This window comes from Asterias amurensis, chromosome 2 (genome assembly GCF_032118995.1).
Source record: "Asterias amurensis chromosome 2, ASM3211899v1".
Lineage (NCBI taxonomy): Eukaryota > Metazoa > Echinodermata > Asteroidea > Forcipulatida > Asteriidae > Asterias > Asterias amurensis.
This window is the reverse complement of record NC_092649.1, coordinates 10858550-10882837: the sequence shown is the minus strand read 5'-3', so window position 1 is coordinate 10882837 and position 24288 is coordinate 10858550. Positions and strand designations below refer to the sequence as shown.

The following is a 24288-nucleotide window of genomic DNA, read 5'->3' as shown; positions in this document are numbered from 1 at the left end:
AAAACAACGGAAAAACCCACCCTTGTTTCCGCGCGTGTTGTGTCATGACATGTGTTTAAAATAAATCCGTAATTCTCGTTAACGAGAATTTATATTGTTTTGCTGTTTTCTCAAAAAGTAAAGCATTTCATGGAATAATATTTCAAGGGAAGTCTTTCACCACTACCTTCTGTTAACCCTGTAAGTTAATTGTAAATCTGTGAACTTTTATTTTTTTTTCTGAACCGAAAGGGTCCAATGGCTTTAAAGCAACGTACAAGCAAAGTTTCTTTTGTTTACTCATGTCTGCACGGCTGTCATGTTAAAACGGAACTGTTCAGAAAGTTGAAAGAACTGCATAGTAATCAAGTAAGGCCATCTGAATTAGCGACTACGTCCCTGCTCCAGCCAGTGTATAATGGTAGAATTGATCTCTTTTTCAAATTTTTTTGTTTTTTACATGAATGTTCTGGAGCCACATATATCTCGATGAGAGTGCAAAGAACACATAAAGCCGAAGTTGTACTCCTTGTTTGGTGAAGTTTTTTTTAAGGCAAACAGCTAACTGGTGAGTAATAAATGAGAAAGAGAATGTATTAAAATGTGAACTGACCACAAACCATTGCCAGTCTTTTATTGATAAAATCTCATGGAAATTCCACATCAACTTTTTTTTTTTTTTTTCGTGACGTGAGTTATGCTCTTGAAATGGAAGGTATGCGACCTGAAATTGTCATGAAGCATCCATCTTTTTTTGCATACACTGTAACATACATACATGCAAAGGTTATATATACCGCCATTTCATCAAGATCACATTAAACCAAGGCTGTGCATCAACATCACTGTGTCTAAAAATAACAGAAGAGTTAAGTCTGTCCAAAGCCATTCACCAGGCCAGTGTTAATATCCAGTTTCAAGGGCACTAAATGACTGAGAATATTTGTATTCCCCCGGATATCAGTCCATCACAGTTTACTCCCCTGTTCTCACTTGTACCCATTTGTACGCCTAGGTAGATGAAACAATTTGTGATCAACTCCCTTGCTCAAGGACACAAAAGTTGCAATCAACCAGGCCAAGATTCGAACCCACATACTGTAAAACCACCGACCTACACATTCCAACTAGTCACGTCCGTGACTGCCGAGATAATTTTGAAAAACTTTCAATTACTTTTTTTTCATGTCTGCAAATAATGTTATCTATATGTCATTAATTTAATGTAAACCGGTACCCTCCTTTTACCAATTTAGCCACTGTACACACAGTGTTCTTATTTTCTAAGGAAACAAAATCAATTTGAAAAGTTAATGGGTGCATTCTGTTAGCTTCCCTGTGTCGACCCCGCGGTGCTCACTCAAGTGAGCCCCTGACAAGAGCTAATTGAACAATGACTCGCCCTCACTAGGTGACGCCATGCACCTCGGGCCAGCCCCGAGTGACCAAGCAGGCACTTGGGGGCTGGCCGGGGTGAGCCCCAAGCAGGCACTTGGGGCTGACCGGGGGGGTGAACCCCTTGAATGAAGTCAAAGCTATTTGAATGTTCCAGGGGCAGATCGGGGTACACACCCATGGTAAGCTTTGGAAGTAGGACAACTCAAAACTTCAAACAACTGGTGCTCATTTTGGTCAACTCATCCTCATGCCAAGTCGTGCATTTAATAACACAAATCACGAAAAGGAAGTTTTGTATATTTGCAGAAAAAGACCGAGATAGTAAAAACATTTACACACGGTTCATCCAAGCTTGATAACACTGCTTAAAAGGTCCGGAGAAAACTAACAAACGGTGTTTATTATTGCCATGCAAGAATTCAATCTATGAAAACCATAAATGATTTTTCTACTGTCAATCCCAAACAGGTGTTTCCATTAGTTTTCCATTACTTCAGGATAGTTGTATGTCATCTATCCACGGAGCTACGACAACGTCTCCTGGCCTTTCTTTGTTAGAATACTCTGAGGAGAGGGGGGGGGGAGGTTGAAAGAAAAATAAACATCAATGTTAGCTTTTTTATGCGAGTGATGGCACAGGAGAGAATTTAAGGACATGTACGTTCATTTATTAAACATTATAACTTTAAACCATGTTCGTAGCTATCATTCAAAAGCACAGTGGATCATATTAAATGGTCAGACAGTAAGAGGGTTGACTGTGTACAAGGTAGATGCCTTCACACCATGATATGGCAATATGATATGATATCCAAAAATGGCAAGCGCTTCATATGGCATTGGTACAAGGGATCAATAGCAAACAATAATGGCCGTAAATTTATGTTTTATTACTGTGTGGTCTGAAATGAATGTTTAATACTTACTGTTCGACTGTGTTCTACACATGTATTAAATGCTTTGACTTCTTGTGAGCAGTTGAGGGCCCTACCAGGGTTGGCTGCATAACACTTTAAGACTTCATCTTGTAACTTCTGACATATCGGAACATACTGGTGCTTTCTAAAACAACAATAATAACAACAAAAACAATAACAAATTTGTACCACAAAATTCAAATCTCTTCTCAAAACTTTACTTATGTTACAGGTTTTCAAGGACTAATTTTGTTGTGTCTGTTTTTCTTTTAAATTTATTTTTGGTCTACTGCGCCTTAAACACCCTGCAGGCTGGATATTCAGCAGCCACTGTCACTCTCTTAGCAATAAGTGTAAATGTTTTTTTATGTATGTACATTACACAACAAACTGGACCAACAGCTTTACATTTACGTCCCATCCAAAGGACAATGTAATAATAGTCAAGAGTATTGATTAAAGGGTTTGGGTACTTTTTGTACGACACAAAACACAAATTTTCACAGATTTACATCAAATTTTAACAGTTTTGCAGAGGTGCTGTAGTTTTTGAGAATGAGTAAAACAGTTTCATGAAAATAATTTTCATCCCAGGGAAACAAAATTTGTTCAGCATTATACCATGGATTTACGCAACTCTCCTAAAACATTGCTCAGTGATTTTCACTTTTTTTCCCCCAAACACTAATAAGGCTGACACTCTACAGGTGATTTATATTGCATACATCTTAATTCACAGTGAGTAGGGATTCATGTCATGGCCAAAAACTTGATCTACAAAAGGTATTAAAACCCTTCCGAGACTCGAACCTCCACTCTGCTGATCAGAAACACTTGCGCTATCCTGTAAACTTACACAAATTTTGCTTCCACCTCCTCTGCTGCTTGTTTAAACTGTTCATTTGTCAGCTGTAGAAGCGCTGTATTCTGTCAAATCAATACAGACAAAATAATAGTTATAATAACAGTGGCTTCTTAGCGTGCATATTCGTCACTCAGTAGACGCTCTAGGCACTTCAACATTCAGTATTTTCCTGCAAGTTATGTGGGACTATAACTGTTTGAATTATTAGACCTACTCCTTTTACATGGCACCATGTAATGGTTTCAAGTTGCTGCGGCGCAATATGCTGCCATTCAAACTAATCAAACTAGAAACACCGGGGCGGACACCTTAAATTTAATGGGTTTTTTTTTACTTGATGATGAATAAAACAATTCAATTTCAGTGTGTACCTTTTCCTCAGCCTGATCTAGTTTTAGTTGCCACTGCTGTTCTGTCTGATAAAGTCTCTCCTGCCAATCTTCATTCAAACGCTTCAACTGCACAGAAACATAATTAAATAATTATAAAATAGTTAAAGGGCCGGTATCCGCTGCAAGTGGCACTCATGGCGGTGTTGTACAAAAAACAACCAACAAGCAATAAAAGTAGCATCACATCATTAGAAACCTAGAGTTAACAAATGGCTTTGTTACATGTATGTAGATGAGTTTTTAAACTGTTCTTGAATATGTCAAGTGGGTTTGAAAGTTTCAGTTTCAGGTAAAGAGTTACAAAGCCTCGGTGCTGCGCTCTGATAAAAAGGAGATAGTTGGGAAATTGCAAACTGCTTCCCGAACAAAACTTTGTATCTTGGGTGGGGTCCCTGGCTATACGTCAGTTAAAGGAATCACACCTGGAGCCCTGAATGGCAAACCCAAACAAAGATATTGACCAATTAAGGAGACCGCCATCGTAGGATTTAGATAGCGTGTTGGCATGCTAATCTAGATTTCGCAGGCTCAAGTCCTGTTGTAGTCAATTTTACTTTGTTCAACCTCAAACTAAGCATAAAAGATGTAAAAGGAATACAACACTTCATTGCATTGTTTAGCTTCGTTATACGAAGAGGAAGGTTGTTTATAAACAGATAAATTAATGAGAACAATAAAATGTTTCTTACATCATAACTGCTTGTTTCGACTGGATGATGCCTTCCCTCTCTCTCTAAATGAAGTAAAAGAGTCAAAAGAAATCATTTTAAACTGAAAGGCAACTAAAATTCAAACTACTATAAATTCTAACCGGATGGACCAATTTTCAGACATGCAACAGCAGTTTATTGAAAAAAAGAGGAAAGTACCAGGCACAGCAGCTGCGCAAGAATTTGTACTGTTTTTTTCTTCTTAAGTTTTCAATGGCACAGCTGAGAAACCCCCCAAAAGGTAATCAGCTGGTTCAGTGTGTTCCGAAAGGAACTGGTCGGGGAAGGACACTGGAAGGACGGGAAGGTGGGAAGGACACTGGAGCGATGAGTGGGTAGGGCACTGGAGCGGGCGGAGAGGGTGGACTGGAGCAGGAAATCAGCTGGTTCAGTGGGAAGAGCACTGTGAGGGGGGTGAGAGGGCACTGTGCAGGGGATGAGAAGGACGGGGGATGAGAAGGATGGGGGATGAGGGCACTGGAGCAGTGAGTGGGAGGACTGGATTAGGAAAGGGTGCCCACATAGTGATTACTGAGGCATTGATTACCTGGTTGTTTATTTGGTATTGCTTGTTCTGTCCTATCCTCACCTCCTCCAAGCATTCGTTTTAACAAATCCTCAGAGACCTAAAATCAATAATTTACAAATTATGTGACAGTTAAAATGTTGAAACAAATTATACACAAAGAGAATGGATTAGTTTTGAAGTATTAATTTATCTAATTGATATGGAAAGAGCACAATAACGAAAGCATCATTTTCATATCAATTACTCGTTTCTTGGTTAAATATAAAATATTAATTTATTAAGTTTTAATATTGCAGAGCAGAATCGGGTTACCACCAGACCAAATTACATAAAAGTTTGCAATGATGTGGCTGGTGCCTTTGTATGATTCTTTAAACAGCTTTAAGAAGTTAGGCCCAGTGCCTGTATTTTTTATAAATAAGCACAAAAATGTTTTAAGCATGCGAAAATCTTGTTTTATTCTTTATAATAATTTAAAGGCAGCGGACACTATTGGTAATTACTCAAAATAATTATTAGCATAAAACCTTTCTTGGTGACAAGTAGTGGGGAGAGGTTGGTGGTATAAAACATTGTGAGAAACAGCTCCCTCTGAAGTGCCATAGTTTTGGAGAAAGAAGTAATTTTCCATGAATTTGATTTCGAGACCTCAAGTTTAGAACTTGAGGTCTCGAAATCAACCATCTAAACACACACAAATTTGTGTGACATGGGTGTTTTTTCTTTCATTATTATCTCGCAACTTCGACAACCGATTGAGCTCAAATTTTCACAGGTTTGTTATTTTATGCATATGTTGAGATACACCAACTGTGAAGGCTATTCTTTGACAATTACCAATAGTGTCCATTGTCTTTAAGAAGTTGGGCCCAGTGCCCAGTTTCATATAAAATAAAAGCCTTTATTTTTATAAATAAGCACAAAAATGTTTCAAGCATGCGAAAATCTTGTTTTATTCTTTATAATAATTTAATACTATAATAGTAAATACTCGGTATCACTATCAGCCAAAATTACATTTGACATAACAACTGGGCCCGATTTCATGGCTCTGCTTACTGCCGAATTCTGCACTTACAATCACAATTCCCCGCTTACGGGTAAGCGCAGCCTTTTTGTAAGCGTAGAATGCCTAGTACTAGTAACACGCAGATGCCAAAATTTGCCGCTAAACCATGAAATACGCTTGCCGTAGCCGTAGGGTAGTGTGTAAGCACAGAATTCCTAGCTGCGATAACGTAACCCTCCTGCCGACGGTGGCAGGAGGGTTACATTATCGCAACTACAGAATTCCCTGCTTCTGTAACGCCATTATTAACGGGAACGGCCTAAGCGGTGCTTCGGTGCTTACCAGCTTACAGTAAGCAGATCCATGAAATTTAATTTGGCCCATGTGCCCATTCATTTTTTGCTTAATTTTGCAAAGCAGTATTCGTATTTTCTGCTTCCTTTTTGTCTTGAATTTTGACTTGTTGAATTGAATGATTAATACTTGAAACTTCTTTGTTGCTGAGCAAAAATTTATTTTAATTGGTGCACCAGTCACAGCAACTAAACAAAAGGTAATTTTCTGTTATTAAGCAATACTTTCAGATTTTCTATGCTTTCCTAATACTAGTCTACAGGCTTGCATAAAGTTTATGAAATTGTGTGAAAAACCCAATCCGCAAGGCTCCGGCTCCGGCCGGTCGGTCGACGGGGGGCTCGAACCGGGGCCACACGGCAGGCCGTAGTGGTGAAGGACTGGACAAAAACCACTGAGCCAACCTGACCTGTAGTTACCTTTACAACACCCGTTTCTGCATCCTGCTCAACAGTAATTGTCCGGGTACTCGAACTGCTTCCCATTTTAAGATGTTACTTCTATAACTTGAAATTCAAGAAAGTTTCTGGTTCATTCTGTAGGGCGAAAATGAAAAATTAAAACTTGAAATGGTACCTGTACTTTAAAGGCTATTACATGTGTGATCTACATCATTTTTAAGCAACCAGTCTATTAAACTTTATCTTGTTATCTTGCTCGAATCAAGTGAGGGCGCTGTGCAAACAGAAAAGTCTGGCTGGCGAGGCATTAACCAACACGACGTATGAAGCTCTAAAAGGTGCTCATAGATTCATAGCCGCAACCAATGCTTGTGCTAATTAATATTCAAAAGTTATTTTAAAAACTATTTTAAGTATCTGAACCTCTTGAAAACCAATCAAATATATTTTCGTACAACTAATAAAACATCTGATTTCTTTTAAATTTTTGGCAGGTCAGCTTTTCGGAATTTTTGCTAATTAGGCCATACCCCGGAAAAAAACACAGACAAATAATGTGTTTTTTCCTAAACCGCTGCAAGTATGATCACTTTTTCACTTCCCAAGCCAAATAGGACCAACCTCAAAGCCTACATTTATCACATCTCCTCAAAAGCTGAAGCACATAGCACCCAGGTTGTGATAAATTGTCGTAGGCCCCTAGCGACACAATTAATTGCATGACCCCAAAACAATATTATTAAACAGAATTTAAGGGCATGGAATGATAACCCTGTTTTGCGCATGACTTTTGGCCTATAGTGGCACCCTGACAACTAATGGGGCTTATTCTTCTCTCGTCACCTCTTGGCTATTGTAAAAATATATTCCATCAAAGATAATTTAGCTAAAACAGAACACGAACAAGCATAAACAAATATATAAATTCCCCCTTTTTAGAAACCTTTTTCTTTTCAGAAGAAAGCAACAATAATAAGCCCAAATACTGTGAACAGAAACCGAGACACAAAGTCATTTATTAATTTGGTCCGTTCCGGCCACGCCCTTCTAATTGTGTTCTTTTTAAATCTAAATAATTTGTTTTAGTGTTCGGGCGCGAGCAATTTCAAAATATACCAATACTTTTTAGCACTGACAATTAATTACGTAGGGGCTTTGAAAAGACAGGAGAATACGGGAACACAAAGTTATAATAATTACCAGGAATATCACTACCGAGTAAGCATTAATCGTAATAATTATTACGAACCGGTATATCTCATTTACGAAAAACTGCTATGATAGATAACAAGTCATGATAGTTGTATTAGGGGGGCTATAGTTCAAATGAAATGTAAGTCATTAATGTGACTTTTACTTGAATATTTATAAGATGTAGGCTTTGGTAGTAATTATTGTTACGTTGAATTACAGTTTCTTTCTTTCCTGATAATTAAAAACCGTTTGTACAGTGTTTAACCTCTAGCAAAGTGTTGTCATGTCAAGCAATAACTCAATTGCGACTTTAAGCAGGGCTTCGGTGTAATAGATGAAAGGAAATAGATAGGGCTTACCTGTTTTTAATAATATAAATCAACTCAACTTTTAAATCAATACACTGGATAATGTTTTAAAAGCATTTTCAACTCGATGCGCTTTTCAGTTAGAAGAGTCGTCTTAGGTAAATGTATACAAATTAAAAATGACACGGCATGAATTAAACTTTACTTTACTGGCTAACTTAAATCCATAAATAAATTGAGTTTATATCAATATTGGTTTGAAAGTTTGTGACTAGTGGAAACTTTTGAAAAGTTGTCAGTGAAGCAATTTCATTGAAACCACGCAACTATTTACCGTGATATTGACATTCTTACCGATCCATAATAATCTCGACAGTAAGGAATGTATCGTGTATGTTGAATATCTTCAATCTATCTTAAGTTTCTGTTGTATTTGTTGTTAAATTCACTCTCCCAGGCAAATTGTAAGAAACTCCAGCGCATCCCCAAAAAGGCCAGCAGGATTATTGGAGCAGACACTATAAGAGCATGCAAGAAATCATGGAAGATTACATTATGACTCAGTTTAATAAGTTTTAACCATCAATTTTTTCAGAACCACTCAGGCAGGGTCCGACAACTATGTCTCAAGACCAACAGTTTTAAGAACTCGTTTTCTACCTAGCGCAATATTAACCTTTGTAACAATAGTTGGTCGAGATAACGTGGTGCATTTTTAAAATTTGTTGATTATTGTGTATTTTATGATCTGTATTATCCCCCTTTCTATTACTTTAATTTTATAAATATATTCTTGTTGTCTATTGTTTGTATGCCTCTACTTGTATTAGATTCTCCTTATAGGCCCAACACAGGGAAAACAAATTTCATGCCGTTACCATGACATTAAATATTTTGAATCTTTGAATATCAAGTTGTCTTCAAATGCAGAAAAGCGTTAAAGTTACAGGCCTTTTACGGTTCGAATGGTTTTAGGCTTTCCTCTCTTGTTTGTCATAACAGAAGTTGCATTTTCCAATGAAAAAGGAACCAAATCTAATAATAAACACAAATATACATGCGCATAAACGCAGCAACATGTTCTTCAATAATTTTGATCAAGATTTTTATCACAACCATGGATGAAGGAAAATACAATATTTCCTGCCTCCATGTTACATTTATGCGGAGTTCCTTTGCCCTTCCAAATATCAGTCAACTTAATGAGTGCTGTATAAAACAAACAAAAGTACACTGAACATGGAGATCCATTGGTTGACAATTTGCATCAAAAATTTCCTTACAAACTTTGATGTAACAAACTGTCTCCCTTCCTCCACCGTTGACAATAACTTTTGCCTCAAAAACTTAACTCTAGAATGTGAATGAAATGAAGATTCACACACAAAGTTGAAAATAAATCAGAGGAAGCTATTATTGCATTTGGTGCGTCTATTCGCACAATCTTTATTTCTTTAATGATAGGCAAATACCGTATTATTCCATTGTTGTTTATAAAAAACATTGTTAATTTGCAGTTGGAAATACGTTGTACAAAAGGTTAAAATGATGCAAAGAAACAATCCCTCTTCAAAGTTGTGGTTGCAGCCATTTTAACTATTATTTCTGTAATGTTGAAATTTGATTATAACGAGGATTATAAAATCATACTATATTGCTGACATATCTTTGATGACGAGTTGTTTTATTTGTTAAAAGAAGTTTAAAAAAAGTGAAAGTGGTACCAATCTCCCTAGACGCATTTTTTTCCACCAAAGGTTATTTCAACAATTCAAAGTACATACATACATCATAAAAGTAATGAACTTTAATTTAAACATGAGAAGAAAATGTATGCATTTGTACAATTCGTTTTTACAACAATACATAGCAGTACAACATTGTCCATGTTCAACTTGTATAATAAAGAAGAAATTGCACATTATATTAATATATAAAGGTTCATGTAAATGATACTACAGAAACTGCTTTAAAAACAACCAAGCTTCTTTAACTGTTCCCTTTTTCCACAAATAGAAACGATAATACCACACAAAATTGTCTTGAGCCATTAATGAAAGCTGAACTTTGATGCGTTGGAAGGATGAAATCATCTGCTCTGCAACTTGGCCTGCTATCTTGAACACCCATCTGTTTGTATCCAATGGAACAGGCCAATGAAAGAATACAAACAGGAAATACATACTTAGTTGAATTTAATAAAATCATGTAGAAATTATGAGATGAGTGGCTGTGGCAAATATTTGTTTTGTTTCAAGGCAGGGTAACACACAAGTAAATGTCAGAAGACACATTCATTTCTCATGTGTTTATTTTGAATAAAGACAAAAACAACTGTTAGAAAATTATTGTTGGTATGCCAAAGCTTTCCTTCGGCTTACATTGTCTGTAAACTTGCCTCAAAGTTTAAAGTTGTAATTCTCTTTTTAAGCTATTTTATGATACAAACCTACTTTTTTATGAATGTATGTATTCAGGTTTTTAATTGAATTGTGTAGTTCCCATTGCATTGTGTATGGTTGTGTAGTTTCCCATTGACTTGTGTATGGTTGTGTAGTTTCCCATGACTTGTGTATGGTTGTGTAGTTTCCCGTTGACTTGTGTATGGTTGTGTAGTTTCCCATTGACTTGTGTATGGTTGTGTAATTTCCCATTGACTTGTGTATGGTTGTGTAGTTTCCCATTGACTTGTGTATGGTTGTGTAGTTTCCCATTGACTTGTGTATGGTTGTGTAGTTTCCCATTGCATTGTGTATGGTTGTGTAGTTTCCCATTGACTTGTGTATGGTTGTGTAGTTTCCGATTGACTTGTGTATGGTTGTGTAGTTTCCCATTGACTTGTGTATGGTTGTGTAGTTTCCCATTGACTTGTGTATGGTTGTGTAGTTTCCCATTGACTTGTGTATGGTTGTGTAGTTTCCCATTGACTTGTGTATGGTTGTGTAGTTTCCCATTGACTTGTGTATGGTTGTGTAGTTTCCCATTAACTTGTGTATGGTTGTGTAGTTTCCCATTGACTTGTGTATGGTTGTGTACTAGTTTCCCATTGACTTGTGTATGGTTGTGTAGTTTCCCATTAACTTGTGTATGGTTGTGTAGTTTCCTATTGACTTGTGTATGGTTGTGTAGTTTCCCATTGACATGTGTATGGTTGTGAAGTGTCCCATTGACTTGTGTATGGTTGTGTAGTTTACCATTGACTTGTGTATGGTTGTGTAGTTTCCCATTGACTTGTGTATGGTTGTGTAGTTTCCCATTGACTTGTGTATGGTTGTGTAGTTTCCCATTGACTTGTGTATGGTTGTGTAGTTTCCCATTGCATTGTGTATGGTTGTGTAGTTTCCCATTGACTTGTGTATGGTTGTGTAGTTTCCAATTGACTTGTGTATGGTTGTGTAGTTTCCCATTGACTTGTGTATGGTTGTGTAGTTTCCCATTGACTTGTGTATGGTTGTGTAGTTTCCCATTGCATTGTGTATGGTTGTGTAGTTTCCCATTGACTTGTGTATGGTTGTGTAGTTTCCCATTGCATTGTGTATGGTTGTGTAGTTTCCCATTGACTTGTGTATGGTTGTGTAGTTTCCCATTGACTTGTGTATGGTTGTGTAGTTTCCCATTGACTTGTGTATGGTTGTGTAGTTTCCCATTGACTTGTGTATGGTTGTGTAGTTTCCCATTGCATTGTGTATAGTTGTGTAGTTTCCCATTGACTTGTGTATGGTTGTATAGTTTCCCATTGACTTGTGTATGGTTGTGTAGTTTCCCATTGACTTGTGTATGGTTGTGTAGTTTCCCATTGACTTGTGTATGGTTGTGTAGTTTCCCAATGACTTGTGTACGGTTGTGTAGTTTCCCATTGCATTGTGTATAGTTGTGTAGTTTCCCATTGACTTGTGTATGGTTGTATAGTTTCCCATTGACTTGTGTATGGTTGTGAAGTGTCCCATTGACTTGTGTATGGTTGTGTAGTTTCCCATTGACTTGTGTATGGTTGTGTAGTTTCCCATGACTTGTGTATGGTTGTGTAGTTTCCCGTTGACTTGTGTATGGTTGTGTAGTTTCCCATTGACTTGTGTATGGTTGTGTAATTTCCCATTGACTTGTGTATGGTTGTGTAGTTTCCCATTGACTTGTGTATGGTTGTGTAGTTTCCCATTGACTTGTGTATGGTTGTGTAGTTTCCCATTGCATTGTGTATGGTTGTGTAGTTTCCCATTGACTTGTGTATGGTTGTGTAGTTTCCGATTGACTTGTGTATGGTTGTGTAGTTTCCCATTTACTTGTGTATGGTTGTGTAGTTTCCCATTGACTTGTGTATGGTTGTGTAGTTTCCCATTGACTTGTGTATGGTTGTGTAGTTTCCCATTGACTTGTGTATGGTTGTGTAGTTTCCCATTGACTTGTGTATGGTTGTGTAGTTTCCCATTAACTTGTGTATGGTTGTGTAGTTTCCAATTGACTTGTGTATGGTTGTGTACTAGTTTCCCATTGACTTGTGTATGGTTGTGTAGTTTCCCATTAACTTGTGTATGGTTGTGTAGTTTCCTATTGACTTGTGTATGGTTGTGTAGTTTCCCATTGACATGTGTATGGTTGTGAAGTGTCCCATTGACTTGTGTATGGTTGTGTAGTTTCCCATTGACTTGTGTATGGTTGTGTAGTTTCCCATTGACTTGTGTATGGTTGTGTAGTTTCCCATTGACTTGTGTATGGTTGTGTAGTTTCCCATTGACTTGTGTATGGTTGTGTAGTTTCCCATTGCATTGTGTATGGTTGTGTAGTTTCCCATTGACTTGTGTATGGTTGTGTAGTTTCCAATTGACTTGTGTATGGTTGTGTAGTTTCCCATTGACTTGTGTATGGTTGTGTAGTTTCCCATTGACTTGTGTATGGTTGTGTAGTTTCCCATTGCATTGTGTATGGTTGTGTAGTTTCCCATTGACTTGTGTATGGTTGTGTAGTTTCCCATTGCATTGTGTATGGTTGTGTAGTTTCCCATTGACTTGTGTATGGTTGTGTAGTTTCCCATTGACTTGTGTATGGTTGTGTAGTTTCCCATTGACTTGTGTATGGTTGTGTAGTTTCCCATTGACTTGTGTATGGTTTTGTAGTTTCCCATTGCATTGTGTATAGTTGTGTAGTTTCCCATTGACTTGTGTATGGTTGTATAGTTTCCCATTGACTTGTGTATGGTTGTGTAGTTTCCCATTGACTTGTGTATGGTTGTGTAGTTTCCCATTGACTTGTGTATGGTTGTGTAGTTTCCCATTGACTTGTGTATGGTTGTGTAGTTTCCCATTGCATTGTGTATAGTTGTGTAGTTTCCCATTGACTTGTGTATGGTTGTATAGTTTCCCATTGACTTGTGTATGGTTGTGAAGTGTCCCATTGACTTGTGTATGGTTGTGTAGTTTCCCATTGACTTGTGTATGGTTGTTTAGTTTCCCGTTGACTTGTGTATGGTTGTGTAGTTTCCCATTGCATTGTGTATGGTTGTGTAGTTTCCCATTGACTTGTGTATGGTTGTGTAGTTTCCCATTGACATGTGTATGGTTGTGAAGTGTCCCATTGACTTGTGTATGGTTGTGTAGTTTCCCATTGACTTGTGTATGGTTGTGTATAGTTTCCCATTGACTTGTGTATGGTTGTGTAGTTTCCCATTGCATTGTGTGTGGTTGTGTAGTTTCCTATTGACTTGTGTATGGTTGTGTAGTTTCCCATTGACTTGTGTATGGTTGTGTAGTTTACGATTGACTTGTGTATGGTTGTGTAGTTTCCCATTGACTTGTGTATGGTTGTGTAGTTTCCCATTGACTTGTGTATGGTTGTGAAGTGTCCCATTGACTTGTGTATGGTTGTGTAGTTTCCCATTGACTTGTGTATGGTTGTGTAGTTTCCCATTGACTTGTGTATGGTTGTGTAGTTTCCCATTGACTTGTGTATGGTTGTGTAGTTTCCCATTGACTTGTGTATGGTTGTGTATAGTTTCCCATTGCATTGTGTATGGTTGTGTAGTTTCCCATTGACTTGTGTATGGTTGTGTAGTTTCCCATTGCATTGTGTATGGTTGTGTAGTTTCCCATTGACTTGTGTATGGTTGTAAAGTGTCCTACTGACTTGTGTATGGTTGTGTAATTTCCCATTGACTTGTGTATGGTTGTGTAGTTTCCCATTGACTTGTGTATGGTTGTAAAGTGTCCTACTGACTTGTGTATGGTTGTGTAGTTTCCCATTGACTTGTGTATGGTTGTGTAGTTTCCCATTAACTTGTGTATGGTTGTGTAGTTTCCTATTGAGTTGCGTACGGTTGTGTAGTTAATTTGAGTTGGAAACTTACCATAATTTTATAATAATAACATACCTCGATTATTTACTGACTGAGTGAAACTAAACTGATGCCAATCCATTATCTTGGTGATGTTTTTAGCAATCGTCTCTCTGTCTCCCCCCCCCCCCCCCTGCTCTTTACGTCCGCAGCCGCCTTGAAGAGAAAAAACGCCTCGGGTCGTCGGAATAAATTAGTATAGGTAACAAATATTCATGATTCTCATCTTGACTGATGAAGAGGAAACGACACGGACAAGAGACTAAGCAAGCACTGGTTCCAACAGCACATACATTGTTCATAAACCAAATGAGAAACAGGGAACCAGCGGCAGTTACCATAGAACGTTCATGGTTGTAGTTCCTGGTTTAGCTTCATACGTCTGTTCTGTTATATATCTCGTCCGGCCGGGAGCTCAGGGAGTAGGCGGGGGGGGGGGGGTTACGTTATGATGGTTATCGCAACTAGGATTTGAATCTGAATTCTATAAAATAAAATCTTTAATTAGTCGGTTAAAAAAGCATCATTATTATGCAACTGCAATGGAAACATCACATTCACATCAATATTTTGTGGAGAAGATGAACCCAACAATCAATTAGCAAGTTACCCAACAATCAATTAGCATAAATAAACATTGCTTCTTTGTTGAGGTGTGCAATGAAAATCGCCGAGTCACTGTCACCTTGAACAAAACGAATGTCGCGCGCACACAAACTATGCTGTGACAACCGAGTAACCAACTTCAGACTTATTGACGGAGTAAGAATCGTCATCTTAAAGTAGTGTCAATTATTGGTCGACAAAATAATATAACCAACTGATAAAATCAAAGTCTGTTCCACAGAGGTATAATGTATAGTGCATACAAATGCTCTACACATTTTTGCTGAATGTTATATTGAACAGAACATCAGTAAACTCAATCTATTAGTAAACATAACATGGGAATGAAAACGATCATGGCAGAATGTTTTTAAAATGTAGAGTCCTTTTGACAAAACTAATACCGGTACCTGAGAAACGCTTCAGGACACCAAAGTGCTGGCAATCAAATGTTTGTGATGTTCCCCCGCCCTTCCGTCATCGCTCTACAACAAACCCCTGTGAGACTGAAAAACAACACTGAATGATTGGCTATAACAAACAAAAAAAACTTTTCTTTGCACACAGGCTTCGTTTAAAGCCATTATACACTTTCGGCACAGTAAAAAAAAAAGTTCACAGATTTACAAATAACTTACAGGGTTTACAGAAGGTAATGGTGAAAGACTTCTCTTGAAATATTATTCCATTAAATGCCTTACTTTTCGAGAAAACATTAAAACAATTATCAATTCGCGTTGTCGAGAATTACGGATTTATTTTAAACCATGGAGGTAGAATCACACACGTCATGACACGGCGAAACGTGCGGAAACAAGGGTGGGTTTTCCCCGTTATTTTCTCCCGACTCCGATGACCGATTGAGCCTAAATTTCACAGGTTTGTTATTTTTTATATCAGTTGTGATACACGAAGTGTGGGCCTTTGGACAATACTGTTTACCGAAAGTGTCCAATGGCTTTCCGCAACTGGTAGGCCTATGTGCAAAGCATAATATGCACCCTTATTTGGACCTGAATAATGGGACCAGTTGCCTCTTTTGCGGGTGGCTTTTGCGTGTGCGCATGAATCAACAACAATTACAGCTATAGGCCTAAAATAGATGCTGGCACTTGTCACATATTACAAATGATCGAGCTGGGGAAAAGTGTTGTTGCGCTGTGTGAAACAATTATGCTCTAATGGTGAAATCGGTCACCCTTTGTGGAACGAGTGTCCCCACCCCCCCCCCCCCCCCAAAAAAAAACAAAAAAAAAAAACACCCATCATCCCTTCTTCACCTAACCCGCATGCCCCCATGCTCACATGTCAACTCACCTAAACGATCAACAACAACAACAACAATTTTTTTTTATTAACTTTTAGAGTGCCACTCTAATACTACTTTGGGCCCAGTTGCCAAATGGTCACCCATCTACAAATGGGCACCCGTCCCTCCGGATGTCACACTTTCTTGCTCCGTACGTAGTGCATGCAGGAGAGCACACAGTACACGACAACATCGATCGCATGCGCTGCATGTTGGAACAGTGGTGTAGTAGGATAGTGAAGGAGAGGTGTGCTGGGATTCGATCTGGATTTTACAGACAGGTAATGAATATTGTAAAACATAATAATTATAAATATGAGTGTTTTTAATTATATGCTAAGGTGCAAATTGCCTAAGTAGAGTGTGTTTTGTGTTTTAAAGTTAGTCTTGAGTCCCTTGACTTTCGGACTTTCTCCATCCATGGCATCATGCAGCGCTCATCCGCCGGTAATCAGACTGTGTTTGTTGTCAGCAAATCAGAGGAGAGACAGCGCTAGCATGGCTAGCGGTGGTCGAGATAGCAAAAACAAGTAGAATATTCGGTGTCTGCCGTCTACCTTACGGTGGCGAAGTTGTGTAGTAAAAAACAGTAGCACAATTGATGGAGGTCGAAACGTAGGCTGTTTAAAAAAAAAAACATTTAGAAAAAAACATGGAAAACTGTGTCCGAAATGATTTTTGATTTTTGAGGTATGCAATTGAATCTGGTAAAAAAGTATTTATTTGGCTTGTGTTCACTCACATGCAGAACAAGTTAAAAAGCTATGATCTTGGTCCATCAATACTTTCTGCCAGATTTTCGACAATTTAAAACAAAAATTTGACTCACTTTTCAAAATGTATCCTGTTGTCATGTGTTTTCAGTAGGATAACAGGAAAATTATTCATACACAAAAACTATTTTTTTTTTTTCAAATCATCTATTTAATTTTTTAACAATAACTTTTTCACTTCATGGTGTGTTGAAATTTTTAAAGTTTTGGTTTTACGTTGCGAGAGACGGTCCGCCATTAACAGTGCTTGTGCATGCACGACTTTGGAGCAACGTCACATGTTTTCACACCTTTCATTGGTTGGTATTTTATTGAATATTCAGAAGCTAGTATGGCGGGCAAAGTAAATCAAAAATATTATTCAATTAGTACTTAACAAATTTAATTACATTTTTGTCCTAAGGCATTATGGCTACTATATTAGAATCCAGAGATATCATAAGGCATGAAAGTAAAACACCCCACCCCCCCTTGATGCACTCACACTTCATAACAATTTCCCCCATTTCAGACCAGTAATGTTTGGTTTCAGGAGATAAGAAACCAATCTATGATATTTTCTCTTAAATGTAGACTTAATATTTATTACGCTTATCAGAGTTTATAACAGTTATGCAGTAAATAAATAAAAAAATTGTTGTCATTTTCACTTAAAATATTTTAATATTTTCCCCACATTTACGCACCATAGAATCCCAAATAGTAACCACCTCACATGATCCATCTAGTGACTAAAGCAGAATAAAACTCAATCTAGCAGATAGTAATTTTGTTTTGAACTGTCGAGGTTGGATGATGTTTCTTTGACCCACTTGAATGTTGGCATAATAATGCACTAGGGATTAGTACCAAAAATCAATCATTTTATAAATGTTTGAGCATAACCACCGACAGGAAACTTTATTCTCAGCATGATTAAGCCTGATGAAAATACACACCTTGAGTAAACTGCATAGCTTCTGTCACCGGTGCAGCTTGCACAATTTCGCAGTAAACGGGAATCAAAGTTGGGGACCGAAAACATATGAGGGTCGATAACGTATGACGCTACGATATACTTTTTTTCTAAACACACGTAGAACCTCCAGTAAAGGCTGCGTCACACTGCAATGTTAACGGAAACGATAACAATCATGGTGCAAGAAGAGAACCCATTCTATTGGTTAAATTGGTCCACGCAGAATACGCACATGATGCTCATTCAACCATTAGAATGTGTTCTCTTTGCATCATGATCGTTATCGTTTTCTGCAGTGTTAACGAAAACAATAACAATCACGACGCAAAGAAAACACATTCTATTGATTGAATAAGCATTTGTGCGTAATCTGCGTGGAGCGATTTAACCAACATAGAATTCGTTCTCTTCTTGCATCATGATTGTTACCGTTTTTGTTATCACTGTAGTGTGACTCGGCCTTATTAAACACAGACAGAGAAATTGAAGTAAAAAAAATTGAAGTATTAAGGCTGTCACTGTCACCAACTTTAATTTAGATCAAATTGAAATTAGTTGCTCGGCCGGCTACGGATTGCTCAATTTGTTTTTTTTTTCTTTAAATTGATGTCATGCAAACTGTGCAATTTGTTTTTCACTACTTTCATGTGACCCACCCAGCCATATGGCCAATCTCAAACTTCTACAGGTTTCGTCAGTTTAAATTATGATGGTGGATTATATTAATGTGTTTATAATTACACCAGTGTCAGCAACTGTTTTGTTATCAACAACCAATTCTCAATTCGGTGATGTTCCTGAAGCAAATATAAAGGGCCGACTATTATAAGTATCATGAGACGAAATATGCAAAAATAGATGATCCTCAACCAAAATTTGTTTACGCACATACCAACTACTGTACCAAGGGTGCAAAGTAAAGTTGGTTTGGTTGCAGGGGCTAGCCCAGCATACGTTCCCAGTCAGTTGGGGGTGATGTGCAGAAATTATTCAAAAGACTGTAGTGTGCTGTGTCATTGTCCCTAGCTGTGTACATACTTGTAGACTTACGTAATTCATGTGTGTATAACTTCTTATATTATTGTGTTATTGAGGGAGACTTATTTTAATAATAATGGCCTTAAACAATTTATTGTTGACTGTATAGAGCCTCTGTCATGTCTGTGGTATGTGAATAATGTATTCTGCTGATAATGCTTGCCAAGCCTTGGGCTTCAGCTTTTGTAAAGCCGGGAGGTAGAAATAAAAAATAGTGTAGCCTATACCAGCCTGGCTAGTAAAAAAATACTGTGAATGTAATACTTGCCCTCTGCGTGCATAGAGCAATCTTTAGAACACATAGCTGGCTATCATTTTGCATTGAACTGATGTATTTATGGTAGTGATCACAAACATTTATAAGGCATTAAAAAAACAAAAAATTTTGTCTTAAAAAATCACGAGGGTCGGTCGGTCAGGCTTTTTATTTTTTTAGAACACTGCAGAGGAGGGGAAAATACAGACTAGATACACACAGTCCGTACACATAGGCCTACAACTTTATGTTGTCAGCCATTTTGATGTTCTAAAAGTAGTATTCATATATTCATGAATCTTTTCACAGGACTCGGGAAGTACCGAGTATACAGTACTAACACACATCGTTGTATGGGTAAAAAACACATATTCATATGTTGAAAACAAAACAAAAATAAGTTTACAAAAATACTCCTCCAAAAACACAACAAAACAAAATATAATCAAGATGAAAAAAATCTTAAACTACAAAGTGAAAAACTATTTTTGTTCATCCATGAAATCCGAGTAATTTCCTTGGTCATGTTTGTACTTTGCACGTTCTCTGTTTTTTCCATAAAGATGCTAAATTTTACTGCTCCATTTTGGCTACGCCGGTACACACTGGTCAACGACGAGTGTGAGTGTCGTTTCAAAGTATAAAATTCAAAGTATAAAATACTTCAAAAAAAGTAACAAAATTGCCATTTGATAAAAAAATATTTTAAAAACGCGACCGTGGATTTCTGATCTTTTGGGTTGGTCGGAAATGGGCAATAACATTATGCCTTATAGTGGTAAAACAAAGAACATTCACACACTACAAAATAAGTTGGGAAAATATAATTAGCTCCATAGCAAACAGCTATTTTTTTTTTTTATAAATTAACAAATTTTAGTTTATTATGTTCATCTGAAAAGGAAACATATTGAGCAATTAAAGCAAGAAGGTTGCACAGTTTTTAGGACTGTTTTGAGAAGTTTTTAGAAGTTATGTAAATACAATTATTGTTACGAATACTTAGTCGTCTACAGCAGTTTTCACTAGACAAGGCAAGTGTTAGAGTGAGCCCTGTTTGCACACAGGCCTAGCTTTACAAAGCTGTAAATGGAAAGTAAATAATCCTGAACAAATTTGTGAGCTGGCTAAACAAATTGTATGGAGCAGGTCAAAAGCAGTGTAGATGACTGGTAACCCAAACCCAGGTCTTCCAAGCAATGATTTTTTGTGCTTAACACCTGCTAAGTACATGAAACTGCCCTCATATTTTTTGCTGATTTAAAGGCAGTGGACACTATTGGTAACTACTAAAAACATTTATTAGCATAAAACCTTTCTTGGTGACAGGTAATGGGGAGAGGTTGATGGTATAAAACATTGTGAAAAATGGCTCCCTCTGACATGTCTGAAGTGGAATATTTTTCGAGAAAGAAGTAATTTTCCACGAATTTGATTTCGATACCTCAGATTTAGAACTTGGGGTCTCGAAATCAACCATCTAAACACGCACAACTTCGTGTGACAAGGGTGTTTTCTTCTTTCATTATTATCTTGCAACTTTGATGACCGATTGAGCTCAAATTTTTCTCAGGTTAGTTATTTTTTGCATAAATGTTGAGATACACCAACTGTGAAGGCTGGTCTTTGACAATTACCAATAGTGTCCACTGCCTTTAAGTCTTTTTAAGAAAAGCCATTGGGAAAGACTCTGCTAGGGTTGATTCGTCAGGCCATAAACCAATGTTTTGCATACCCTTGTCACTTTGCTTTCTAAGCAGTTTGAAACAACTTTTCTAATTTCTTCTATAAAAATAAAATGTTAACTAAAAATGTAAAAAAGATTGTTTTTGAATACACAGTTATAAAGACAGTCCCTCCTCAACGGTTACAAAATATCAGAAAATTAAAAAAAACAAATTATCTGATTGATCTCCAAAACTTTACAGGCACTTCGAAGGGAATGAAAGCATGGAGGTAGAATTTGGGCTTCTGCGCATGCGTACTCCACGTTACTAGGCATTCTACGCTTACAAGACTAGCGCAGATATTCGGCGCTTCCACGTAAGCGGGGAATCGCGATTGTAAGCTAGAATTCGGCGGTAAGCAGAGCCATGAAATTGGGCCCTGGTGATTGTTTTTAATTTTTTCCCCCTTTTCTTATTCTTTTTTCATGTAAGCTTTGCTCCTAAGCACAATTAGACCACAATGGAGGAGCAACAGGTGCTCCAAAAGTTCAACTGGTACTGTGGGGTGAACAACACGGTGACCCTGGACAACTTCACCTGGGATCTAAGCCACACCCTCTACAATACCTGCTTCACCGATCTCGTCTATACCGTGCCGCATCTTCTCTTCATCCTCCTCTCCGTCTTGGTGCTGTTCATCCTCGGATGCTGCACAAGAATTCGCAAGGAGAAATACCGGTACCTCATCCAGTACCCAGGACACAACGTCCGATGGATCATCAACTTCGCCTTCTTTTCGTTTCTCCTCTGCCAGGTTGGCGAGAGCATCTTGACGGATGTGTCCGTCTACTACAACGAGGCTACAAGACCTCACCTCTACATTCCGGCATTGTCAGTCTTTCTTGCAGCTATTCTGTACATGCTGTACTACACACAGATGGAGGTGTGGAGTCGCAGACACATGTCTTGGCTGCTACTGATCTACTGGGTCGGAGCTCTGGGCGGTGAAGTTACTCGCTTTCTTCATTTTTACAACGAGTTTCGAGGGGTTGATTACACTATTTTGAGAGTTGACCTCAACATGGCCGCCATGGGATTTTATTTCCTGTTCCTTCTACTGGAGCTTAATGTCATTCGAGTGAAGGTGGGTATTAATTTTTCTGCAATTAAAATAAACTTCATACAAGTTTAGAGGCATTGGCATAGTTCGATGCCCCATCCAAGCTATGATTATTTATCTTCAGACTGTGTTATATTCAAGTTCACACCAAGCCTAGAATTTCATCTTTTAAAGACAAGGTTATGGTTGCTTGGTATGTTGCACCAGGGCCCAATTTCATAGAGGATTACTGCTTAACAATATTCTGCTAAGCAAAGACAAGCAGGATACCAGTCACAGATTGTACAAGTCTAGTGGTATTTTAGATAGTAGCCTTATTCTAGTTAAAAAAGCATAATTTTGTTGAATAAGCAGCTCTATGAAATTAGGCCCAGAAGTGCTTTGGTGAAAAAACTTTGCATGGTAGGATTACAATCAGGTGAGGTTTTGTGGTAGCGCCATGCGTAAATCCCATTTTAGTACGTATAGTGGTAGTTCTCAAAATGGGTGGTTGACAATATCCTGCAAGTTTTGCCCTAAACTTTATAGTCATGTTTCATATTAAAATTCTCTTCTTTTTTTAAAGATTTTCTCGTGTTGTACTGAAGAGGAAGGCTTCCCTGAGGATCTGATGAAGGAAGACATGCGTTACATGCAGGGCTACTCAAGTCTCCTCTCCTCTGCATTCTTCTTATGGATGAACTGGATCTTCAAGAAAGGATACAAGAGCACTCTGGAGATGGCTGATCTGGGGAGTCTGTCTGAGGTCCACACCACCAAATACCAGAGGGACAGGTTCTCTGCTGCTCTTGAAAAGGAACAGGTATGCTCAGACCGGGTTACTGAAGTTGAAATCTGTTTCCAAGTTTTGGTTAAGCGGAGCCAAAATTTAATTTAAAAAAAAATTCCTTTTCTCTAAAATGTGACCCTCAAATGTACGAGGAAGGAAGAATGATTAACACACCTTTTGTTGGAGGAGCATCTGTCTTTTCTAAATCCCCTACAAAATGGGAACATATTATTTTTACCCTTTGTACCTAATGTATCCTTACCATGTTTAAAAAGAGCAACATTTAAGATCTTACCAATTAAGATCTTACCAATGGTAAAATAAAATACGGTTGCTATTATGCACTACTTTTTGAATTGAAGTGGAAAAATCCGAAATGCCAAACCCTTACCACAAGGCACTGGACACCTATGGTAATTGTCAAAGACCAGTATTTTCACTTGTTGTATCCAAACATAAAATAGCAAACCTGTGAAAATTTGGGCTCAATTGGTCATCGAATTTCGAGAGAATAATGAGGAAAAAAATAACACCCTTGTTGCATTACTTTGTGTGCTCTCAGATATGTGCACAGTAAAAGGCTTGAGCCGTGTTACTTGAGTGAGAAATTACCTTTCTCAAAAAATATGTTACTTCAGAAGGGGGCCGTTTCTCACAATGTGTATACTATTAACAGCTCTCCATTGCTCGTTACCAAGCAAGTTTTTTTATTTGAACAATTATTTTGAGAATTACCAATAGTGCCCAGTACCTTTAAGTATCTTTTACTACTCTACAGGCAAGAGCAAAGAAGAACAAGAAACCTCTGAGCCTCTACCGTGTGTACGCGAGGGCGTTCGGTGCTCGCATCGCGCTGGGTGGTCTGGTCAAGTTCTGCGGGGATGCCTCTACGTTTGTCCCGCCCCTCGCGCTTTCCGGTGCCATAAAGTACGTTACTGCTGTCTTCTATGCTGACGGATCCACAATGTATGAGTATGTAAGTTGATATAGGATAGTTTGGTTTGGATTTGCCCAACAACGTTAAGCCCGGTTCATACTTCATGCGGATGCGAATGCGAATGCGAAGCGAATTTGACGTGAATTTGACGTCACAACTATCCTTCGCAAGTGAGTTGAGCAGAGCTGAACTGCTGCGAATATTCGTTGCGATTTTTATGATGTCAACATTCGCTTCGCATTCGCATTTGCAGGAAGTATGAACCGGGCTTTATATTATAATGGAGCCTCTCAAAAGTCAGACCCTGGACCATTCTGTCGGACTGTCAGAATGTTCCATCAGATTGTTCAAAATGGTAAAAACTTTGTTCAATTGTGTAGGATTGTGATTGAAGTTTTGCACAATGACACTGTCCAGCAGAACATTTTGGTGGTCCAATATGCATGCATACAGGAATGTTCTTTTATGGCTTGA

At 37.9% G+C, this 24288-nt stretch overlaps 2 protein-coding genes across 2 annotated transcripts in view; one reads left to right on the top strand and one right to left on the bottom strand.

The window, feature by feature from the left end:
* Nucleotides 1-575: 575 nt before the first annotated feature.
* LOC139953895 (MICOS complex subunit mic25-a-like) lies at nucleotides 576-6722 on the bottom strand. Its single transcript, XM_071953498.1, has 7 exons — nucleotides 6573-6722; nucleotides 4809-4887; nucleotides 4241-4284; nucleotides 3531-3617; nucleotides 3151-3221; nucleotides 2304-2439; nucleotides 576-1941 (listed from the first exon to the last, which is right to left on the bottom strand). Exons 1-7 carry the CDS (start codon nucleotides 6636-6638, stop codon nucleotides 1903-1905), a joined length of 522 nt encoding a protein of 173 aa, XP_071809599.1. The 5' UTR covers nucleotides 6639-6722; the 3' UTR covers nucleotides 576-1902.
* Nucleotides 6723-16453: 9731 nt separating this feature from the next.
* The window catches only part of LOC139934057 (ATP-binding cassette sub-family C member 9-like), a 39370-nt gene continuing 31535 nt past the window's right edge, over nucleotides 16454-24288 (top strand). The window contains exons 1-4 of the mRNA XM_071928345.1: nucleotides 16454-16577; nucleotides 21481-22132; nucleotides 22674-22910; nucleotides 23656-23853. Of these exons, the coding sequence (XP_071784446.1) occupies nucleotides 21509-22132; nucleotides 22674-22910; nucleotides 23656-23853 (1059 nt within the window). The 5' untranslated portion in view covers nucleotides 16454-16577; nucleotides 21481-21508. The remainder of the gene's footprint in view (nucleotides 16578-21480; nucleotides 22133-22673; nucleotides 22911-23655; nucleotides 23854-24288) is intronic.

What these genes read in the sequence shown, in the direction of transcription:
- LOC139953895 (XM_071953498.1), bottom strand. Translation starts at nt 6,638, where the DNA reads ATGGGAAGCAGTTCGAGTACCCGGACAATTACTGTTGAGCAGGATGCA. An exon ending in TAGATCAGGCTGAGGAAAAG is followed by an intron (nt 3,222 to 3,530) that starts GTACACACTGAA and finishes TTGATTTGACAG; the next exon opens with AATACAGCGCTTCTACAGCT. An exon ending in GAGGTGGAAGCAAAATTTGT is followed by an intron (nt 2,440 to 3,150) that starts GTAAGTTTACAG and finishes TTGTTGTTTTAG; the next exon opens with AAAGCACCAGTATGTTCCGA.